This window comes from Nelusetta ayraudi, unplaced genomic scaffold, assembly GCF_046127955.1.
Source record: "Nelusetta ayraudi isolate G7.1 ecotype Tasmania unplaced genomic scaffold, CSIRO-AGI_Nayr_v1 ptg000017l, whole genome shotgun sequence".
Lineage (NCBI taxonomy): Eukaryota > Metazoa > Chordata > Actinopteri > Tetraodontiformes > Monacanthidae > Nelusetta > Nelusetta ayraudi.
Window position 1 is genome coordinate 7,317,796 of NW_027466067.1, and position 9,966 is coordinate 7,327,761.

Here is a 9,966-nt window from a genome sequence, read left to right on the forward strand (position 1 = left end):
ATATGAAAAATATGAGTTTCATGTAAATGATTTTTTTTTCCCGGGAGGTTTGGTAGCATTACTGTGATGTTGTGGATTGTGCTAATGTGAGCGGAGCTGAAGTCTGATAAGTTTTGGCATGGAACGAAGACGCAGAATATGCAGGGGAGCGCAGCAGCGAAAATGGGAAGATAAATGTGTTGCCTGGTTGGATAATTAGAGCGGGGCCGCGAAGAAATCTCTGCGAGGAGCAGGGTGAGGGTAAACAGAGGTGCAGCACAGATAAGAGAGAAAAGAGAGAAATGCTTTGTGCACGAGAGAGGAAGCAGACAGCTTGGATGGTCGGTCGCTTCTCAAAATGCTTTGGTGCATACAAATGCAAAAAAAATAATGAAAAAAAAGTTCAAATTTACGGTTTATTTGAGTGTCAGAATAACATTTAACAGATGTGAGTACAAATCAGAGGTAATTACAGCCTGGAGCTAAGCTTAATTAAAAAAAAAAACACAACACAAGGATTGTTCAGAGTAAAACTGATTTCAGTCACTTTAGATCCTTGTTTTTCGATTCACAACTGCTTGTGATGTCATAAATCACAATTTCACCTGTGCTCTTCAAATTTTATTTTACATCAGTAAAGAAAAAAAAAAAATCTCTGCCAATTTCTGGAGCAAATCTGAAAACAAAGAAAAAGCATCAAGCTGGCACTGAGAAAGGCAATCATCCATCTGCAGAAAGAGGAAAAAAAACAATAAAAACATCCAGCCAGCGGGGGAATGTCATATGAACAGAGCCGCCAAAACAATGTTATCGTTGCTGCAGGTGCTCGGAACCACCTGCAAACACCCACATAAACAACACGAGTGTTTGCCATCAAACATTATAAAATGTGCGGTAAAGTGGTTACGACTTATTGGCCGTGGTGGCACAAGTCTGCCAAGTTATTGCTCAACACTATAAACCAAGTGGTTTAGTGTTTCGTGAATTTGTTTACTTTCCTGCTACTTGATGTGGTGATGTGGCCAATATATTCTCAGGGGAGTGAAATGGAGTTGCCCCATTTTAGTTTATAGTTGCATAAAAAATGGTCGGGAACGCGACGCTACCAAAGATGTTCGAGTAGTGGGAAGACGTGAATTTTGTTTTTTGTATGCGGAGAACGGCTGTCAGCTAATGTCGCAGCCCTCACGTTAGCGAGCTACATTAGCGGTTGGTGGCCTCATTTCAACATGGGTGGTGTTGTCTTAAACTGCACACTGCTGTTTTCTAACTACCAGAGATGAGAACTTACTTTTAATACACATCTGGACCTTGTCCTCCCTAACTTAAAAAAAAAACAAAAACTGAATAAACTTGTAAAACCATTTAAGACACATCACAGATTAGCCAAATGCAAATGCACAATATTTTTTGGTTTAAATATTTCTTGAAAATGTTCCAACCTGTGTAGCGATACATCAGCTAGCAAGACAGCAACATTAACTAACATATTTGGGCTCTCTCTTTATCTGTGTGTGAGTTCATTTCATTCATTTTAGACCATTTTGATGACAAAATCACGGACATCATGTTATTGGATGGATTCAATTCCACATCTTTTGAGTCATGTTCCTTATTGTGTAAACAGGAACTCAATCGTTGAGATTCTTTTAAAAGAGAACTAATACACACGCAAACACACGCATGCAAAAATGGTGCAATCGATCTGCAGAGGATTGTTTGCACAGCCTCAGCCTTTTTCTTTTCTTTCTTTTTTTTTTAACACTTAAACCGCATATGGTCAGAAGCACATTCAAAGTGAGACAAGCTGTGGACATCAGATGACACAAAGATGGGATGGTTAAAAATTTCGAGTGTTTGGGTTTTTTATCCCCAGTAAAGCCACTTCCCCTTCTGAAGTCTCGCCCTTCCACATTTGTCGCTGGTACAGTCATCGTAAGTCACAGCACAGCGCAAAAACAGTGCAAGTGACTCCTGCCTCTTCTGGCTTGTTTAGTTAACGCCTTAGTCATTTCTTTTTGTTATGACTAGTTTTTGCAATAACGTGCAAGAATTTGAGGTACCTTCAATTTAATGACAGAGAAAGTTTGCTGCATTGTAATTCAACACACTTAAAAACCAACAAAACAAGCAAAAAAAAAAAAAAATCTTCACAAATTAAAAAAATAATAATAATCACAAGAAACGGAATAAAATCAGATGACAGGTGATATTATAGTCACTCTGAGTCACTATATAGTAACAGGCAATTTTTGTAACAGACTTACAATAACGTCTTTCATTCATTCCTTTATTTTTTTCACTCTCATTATTAAAATGTTTTGGTGTCAGCATTCACACATGACCTTGACCTAGACATTCAATTCTTTCATTCATTCATTCATTCATTCATTCACTCATTTTTCGCTGATCACTTCTTGGGAGGAAAATATCCACACCCAGTTACTACTCATCGCTACATCGAAGGCATGCGACCTCCCATTTGTCGATGAACATTTTCTTTGCCAAAGTTTGGAGGCATGTAACATTTGTCTTCCTCATCTTGTTGAGTTTTTTAAACGTTTGAGGACTGAGCCACCGTATGCGTTCCACTGTGCCAAACCCGCTAGGATTCATCCTTCAACTTGTAACACTTCACACCTGCTAAACAGTGACTTCAATTTTTTTTTTTTACATATTGGCAGTAAAGGAATCACACTTGGGAAACAGACAGGGACAGACTCAGCTGCAGCAAACTTTAACAATTTCATAAAATCTGTGTTTTTTATGTCTTAAAACATGACTTTAACATACAGTGGATAAAACCAAAATCAGAACCCGACTTCAGTCACACTTGGGCAACATTTTCTCCATAACAGGCAAACGCACCTTCAGAGAGGTAACACTGACACCAGACCCTCAGCAAGTGACTGCAACTAACCCGCTCAGCGTGGAACCTCTTTCACCAACTGGCACCCGGCACGGCCGCGCTGTATCCACAGTCCCGGCCCCCCTCCCTGCTACCCAGAAACTCTTGCTCTCAGTATGTGCGGACCCCCGCTTTGCTATCCTGGGCCTGGTTGAAGGGGTTGGCCGAGCTGGAGGAGCCGTCCTGCTGGTCGATGGACTGGTACGCCTCCCTGTTCCGCGATACAGACGGGAAACCTGCAGGAAACAAATCCAAAAGTCCTCAACACACTCACTCTCACACACACACACACACACACACACACTCTCACAAAACCCCTGCCTGGCCCCATGTATTATTCATGACCATTTCTGAAACACTGCGACTAATCAAGGATGTTGTAATGTGCATATTAAAGATGTTTGGCAGAACTTTTTTTAATTTCTTCCTCTTCCTCTCCCACAGATTTACGGGTGAATCTGTTATAGTGACGCCAGCATCTGGCACATGGTGGTTAAATATAGACCACACTGTTGAAAAGTGTGCCAACCAGGTGACAGGACCACGATAGCACCTGATGGATGAGGAGAAGCGCAGGTACAGGAACGGAGAACCGTCCCAGTTCTCCTCTGCTGCTCTCGGAGGTGCATCACACCTTTATCAGGAATTCTATTAAGGCTGCAAATTGGCAACCAGTGAAAAAGTCTCCTCAGGACTGCTGATGGTGCTTTAAAAAAAACAGACCAACGTGGCCAGAATACCAACAACATGTTTGCGGGAGTTCAAAGGGCTGTGCCGCCTCACCTTTTGTGATGTGGTGTTTATTATTCACCTGTTTTTTTTGTTGATAAGGGGGTCATTAAAATACATGTTTTGTTTTTTTTTCCCAACCACTGCATCAAGTTGACGGCTTGTGTTGTTCTCAAGTTCTCATATCAGGTCACATTCTTTCTTCTTTCTAATTAGGCTGATTTAACACCATTATGTCGCTCCACTGCGAACCAACACAAACGAAACACGCCACGCACAAACACACATGCACACACACAACACCTGGAGTCGAAAGAAGAAACAGGACAAACGTTTGAACAATCAACTTAAGACAATGACTATGACAGACGATGAACACAAAGAGACTTTACTGGCAGACACATATTCAGAGAGCTCTGGGACAGTAACGAGGTCTGGCTGAAGCGCTGACCTGAATATAAAATATTTAGATTTACATTGGTATAAATAAATCAAGGTGGACAAGGTGACAGAATATAAAGAATCAGCAAATATACCAATTAAGAAGGTATGTAAATCTGTGCTTTATCCTCCTGGGAAGGTGTCTAGTCTTACTTCCTGTGTGAGAAGGGTTGGAAGACGATGATTGGAGGAGAGAAATGGTGGTGAAAGGGAGGAGGGCCGGGGATCAATAGCGGCGACAAACGAACGCACTGTCGGCACTGTCCGTAGTGCAACGACTGTCCACAGAGGTCTCAAAGTCTGGGAGGTCAAAGGTCAGGAGGCGGGAGGGTGGCAGGGAGAAAGGAGAGAGGAAACAGCAAACAAACCTTAACACACACACACACAACACGCACAGCTGTGAGGGGTTAAAGTGACAAAGAGCGAAAGGAAATGAGGAAATTCAGGTTTTGCCAAATTGAGAATTGCACAACTTGCTGAGAAGATTTTTGGGAAAGTACGCAGGTGTTTCTTAAGACTTGTTTCACTTTGATTCATAAGAAATGTTGTTTTGTTTTGTTTTTTAAACTCTGGTACAGGAAACAGAGGTTTTGTTTGTTTATTTATTTGTTTGTTTATTTGTTTAAACACTCCCTCCTCCACTGGTTCTAATCTGGCAAACTGTGGGAACTCGTAATCAATCCAGCGTTCACCCTAAATTCTTTCTGAGCTTTGGCGTTCTTGGAGGGTGATAACGTGTGGCACGAGTCAGTAAAATAAAGCAGTATGCCGATGACAAGCAAGTTAATTGGAAAGAAGTGAGCAATGAATTGGGACACGATGGGGAATTTCTTCCATAAAACATACAAAACCAAGTGAATCTTGTCAGGGTTGCAAACACTTAGTATACTGTGAATTCATCAAAACATTTGGAGTTGCGTTGTTTGCTTACTCAGCCTGACCACCCACACTTTGTTACGTTAAACAAACAAAAAGATCCTCCAAGTAATTTAAGCCAGCGTACGCTGATTGCCAGCATTATTTCTCCCGGAACGCCCGAATCAACGGCTCCCTCACGTGCACCTGATTGCCTGGTTCCCAGGGAGCTTAGTGCAGCAAGGCGCCGCCGTGGTGCCAGCTATGCAATCAGAAAGCAATTAAAATGCACGTTGTCTGAAAGTAACATGAGCTGCATTTATCAGCGGGCTCTGCAGCCAATCACAGTCAAACAGGCGCACCTGCTGAGGGCATGCGGCGCTGAAGTACAACCACCGTGCAGATTCATCAATATTCCATTAGGAGCAGGAGATGGATGTTTTCAGTTGTCGGATGGATGCGGGAGGATTTCTGAGACAGTGTGTTCACTCGGTGCGGGTGAAATTAAACTTGGCAAAACACACAATAAGAATTGCGTTGTACGTTTAGCGTCATTACTTCAGGGGCTGTACTATGAATGAATGACAAGGAATTGGAAGACCCACTGGGATGTATATAATAATTAGAATTAATAACTAAATAAATAAATAATATTCTTTCAAAAAACATTATTTTTTTTGTATTCCTTGCTGTGTATTCAGAGGCACATTCATGTTTTTGCTGCTCTCATTGATTTAACTTAACATTTAACCTATTAGTCAGTCTTCAACAACCCAGCAGACTGATTTTTTTTTGTGTATAAAAGCTCTCCAATAATCAATAGATCACTTCAGAATCTGCTAACCAGTCTTTTGACCAAGTCTTTTATGGTTGACTGTCCATGAGTGGTCAACAGACCAACGTGAGTTGTGCACTCAGGGTTTAATAAAGACACAGAAACTATTTCCGTGTGGAGAAACACGCCGCATTAATCCTGTGCTATTTCTCTACCATGTCGGATTTTTTGAAATTTGTCCTAGCAGCATGTGCACAACATGTTCCTTCATTAATTACAAAATAGGGTGACGCGCTGGGAAACGATTTTCCTGTCTCGCTGGACGGCGGCTATTTGGCTGTGTCTAAACTGTCTTGTGACCGTAACTATTGACTTTGAGTGAGGAGTTATCGGGGGCCGACGGTTTCGCAGAGAGACTCGCCAAATTGGTCGACTGCTTCACAGTTCAGTGAAAAGAAGGTTAACGAGGATGTATGACAAAGCCTGCTTGTCCCAAATTGTAAACTTCTGATACCATGTTAGGTATTGCTTAATATTTTGAGTGCGATGGGGCGTTAATACTGAGGCATACATGACGGTGTTGGACCAGAGATTTAAATGTGCAATGATAGATATGTTCCACACGCAATGAACACAGCGGAAATGGTGCAATAATGGTAGCATCACTAAGTTACCTGGCCGATACTACTAACTTAATGTTTTAAATGTTTTGTGCCTAAGACCAAAGATCAAAATCAAGTTTATTTTTACTTTATTAAAAGGTTTGTGCAAAACTTTGAGTTTTCCTCTGTACCTTTCAGTTCTCAATTATCCAAAAAATGTCCATTCACATTGACGTAATCAGGGATTTCCTCTGAAAAATTAAAGAACCCCGTAAGTTGTGCTTGACTCACCGAAGTTGACGTTGTAATCTCCTCCACGCTCGCGGTACATTTGGTAGACAAAGAAGCAGGACACGGGCTTGAGGAGCAGGTTGAGGATGGCCATACCGAGACTGAAGCGGAACACATCAGTCCCCTTGCCGATGGCCAAGTCGTTGCCCGGGTAAAAGATCCCGAAGTGGACGATGTCAGTCAGCACCGTCACAACCATCCCCAGGAGAAACTGCGGCAAACGGACGACAGAGGGCACAGGACACACGTGTGTCTTTTGAGGTTGTTGCATATCATAGCGGGGTACTGTGTTTCACGCTCTGAGGAGCAGAAACAAACCCTTGTAATCATGCCACGGGGAAAACGTTTCACACCGCATTCTCCGTGTGGGAAACGGAGTCAATCTCATGCGGGGAAAAAAAAAGCATGATTTCTGCTGTCGGATTGAAAAATGCAAGAAATGCAATTCATAACTTGATCAGTTCTCACCATGTAAACTTTGTGCAAATTAGTGTGTGATTCATATGGAATTTTTTACCCTGCCAAGTCTTCCCTAAAGTACTTGAGCAGCAGTCCAAGAACACAGTTAAAGGTTTCAGCATAGATCCATGATGGTAGCACTGACAGGATCCATTATTGTCGAAGTGCCATCGAAAGAGACGTTGGACAGACAGTAGTGCTCGTCTGATGCCACTCTGTAACCCTCCAGCTCAACTGTGTTGCCAAAGTCAGAGTCTGATTTCAATTCAACAGTATCACTTTAGAAAGGTTTACCGTTGGGTAAATCAAGAGAGATAGAGAGCCTCTGTATCTGTATCCCTTTCCAACCTGCGACATTCTTTAGAAAAGGGAGGTCCCTTCACAATGCAACATCTGTCCATCTAGTTTACCATCTAATCTAACTCCACCTTTGCCCTAAGATAGCTGGGATAGACTCCAACACCCTGAATGCAGAAAACAAGACACTTTAAAGCGGAGGTCCAGCTACCAATTTTAGCCGCTTTGACTAAAAAAATGCACATATTGATATATTGGTATCCTCGTTGCCCCCATGGCTGCTTGGCCCACAGAATCCTCCATGCCAAGTTATGACTGATAAAGCTGAGAGGCGAAGGTAGGACAATTTACCACTCAATTTCATTTACAATGTGGGATTTTCTTTTGAATTATCCCCAAGAAATCTGCAATCACAAGCCACATTTTCCACTGTCTTTTAGTGCTGCTGACTGATACTAGTTCTGCTCTATTCTGTTTAGTGACCACAGGTCTAACCTGCATCAATCTCATTCAAACCAATACAAAGCAGGCCACACACATGGCGTCATGAAAGCCATCGTGCTCGGCTGCTGAATTAAAGGAAGGGCATCAGAATGTCCCGCATTCCACAGTCAAATAGGTTAGCGTGGGTACGCATGGATGTGCCTGTAGTTAGGCTCCTGAGTCACATGGTGCAAAAGTTGCGGCCTCGGCACGAGGGAACCGACGCAAAGACTCACCATGATCACGGCGTCGATGGAGTCCCTCTGTGCGATGGCCCACACCCCAATGGCTAAAACGCTGAAGTTCGCCCAGGCAAAGGAAATGGGCAGCCCCACCATGGACCCCCTAGAGCAAGACACACACACACATACACACACAGGAACACAAGGGTCTTAGGCAGGGTTCAACTGTGTGAGAAACCTCAATCCAGACTGTGTAAAGTGTGTGACTGTGTCTGAGGCGGAAGAGGAGAGAAATTCCACAGGCTCGTGGAGAAAAGAGCTGCGCTCGCACTCACCATATTGTCAAGAGCCAGTGCACCAGGACGATGGCCTGTGACCGAGGGGGGAAAAACACAAGTGCTGAGAAGAAATACAGGGCTGGAGCATTCTATCTGTGTAACACTGACGCAGGACAGTTAGCAGCGGGAATGGATAAAAAGCTAAATCAAGCTAAATGAATTAGCGCCGTGGTTCGGTTGTGTTATTTAGCGTGATTGGGCGAGTTTTCTGCGTCATCATCATCATCCACTTTCATGAAAATCCAGTTCGTGAGTTTTCAAGACCAGCTGCCTAATGCTTTAGTGCTGAGGAGACAGTGTGAAAGTCATTTTGGCACATTTTTTAAAAGTGTGTTTTTTGGACTGTGAAATCGAAACTGCAGTAACCTAAGAATGTGATAAACCAAAAATACCACATCAGTGTGAAACAGGAGCAGAATAATTGATTCTATACCTCCACATATCAATTAAATAGTCACGCATTCTCTGCAGCAATTCAAGCATACGAGTCATCATCAGATCTCATCTAAGAAAATTGAAAGACAAAGCCACAATTCAAGTTATACTGACATTAACTACCTCACTTACGGCTCAAAGCCGCTGTTTGCAGTAACACTGACAGCAGGGGTGATTTTGTTTTTTTGTTTTATGACTTAACTTCTGATTTAGTCTTTAACACAGCGGCACACAATTTGATCTGGTTTACAGCGGAGCTGCCTGTGTTTTCACCACTGTCTGAGGTAATATTTTCCATGACCAAAGCCACTGCTCCACTACTTCCCTTTGATCAGTCTCTCAGGGCAGTTGGCCCACGGAGGACGTTCCAGTCAGCGTTGAGCAACAAATTTGACATCAACACAAAGATCTTTCCTCGTGTTCGACATTAGAATTGAGGGCACAAACTCACCTTTAGGTTTATGGCTGGAATCTCCATCACAAGCGTTTTTCTTGTTTTGAAGCTTCTCTTCCACTTGTTGAAGGGACTACATGAAAGTCCAGAGCAGGTCTCTCACTTCTTACACCAACTCCTAAACTCCTCCCTCTCCTTTGCTCGGCCTGAAAACATGAACCATGTGACAGCAGCCTGACTGCCTCCCATGTGACTCCCTTCCTCCCCACCCCGCACTGCCCTCTGCTACTTCCTGCTCTGCCTCCACTCTCTTAAGAAACCACATGAGCATCAACGCAGGTCAGAGGGCCGTTCTTTTAATTTGAATTTTCAATTTCTGAGCACGCTCTCCCCCCGTTGGTTCATTTCACTCTTTAATTGTATGAATTAATAAAAATGAATAAATAAATTCTTGAGTGTCACGGTTATTTTTAGGATTATATTGGACATAATTAAAGCTTTTAACTGAAGTATCATACTTGGGTAAGTGAACTGTAGTTAAACTTTTCATCTTGAACTACAGTTAAAGATACTGTTAGTAACATTTTTAAGAAGGTGTAAAAAAAAAAAATCTCACTCTACACTGTTGAACTGTAATCTATTTGGCAGTTAATGAATTCATTTAATTTTTAAATAATAGCCTAAATCATAACATTTTAATAATAATAATGATAAAAAAACTTTATGGAGTGCCTGTAACAGAATTGGTACAAACCATTAATAACTCATGCTAAGAAGACAGTGCTAGTAATAAAAGTG

The 9,966-nt window shown here is 42.2% G+C and overlaps 1 protein-coding gene across 1 annotated transcript; it reads right to left on the reverse strand.

The window, feature by feature from the left end:
• Nucleotides 1–2,032: 2,032 nt before the first annotated feature.
• Nucleotides 2,033–9,387, reverse strand: agtrap (angiotensin II receptor-associated protein). Its single transcript, XM_076025096.1, has 5 exons — nucleotides 9,226–9,387; nucleotides 8,337–8,371; nucleotides 8,056–8,164; nucleotides 6,581–6,791; nucleotides 2,033–3,123 (listed from the first exon to the last, which is right to left on the reverse strand). Exons 1-5 carry the CDS (start codon nucleotides 9,250–9,252, stop codon nucleotides 2,999–3,001), a joined length of 507 nt encoding a protein of 168 aa, XP_075881211.1. The 5' UTR covers nucleotides 9,253–9,387; the 3' UTR covers nucleotides 2,033–2,998.
• Between the last annotated feature and the right edge of the window lie 579 nt (nucleotides 9,388–9,966).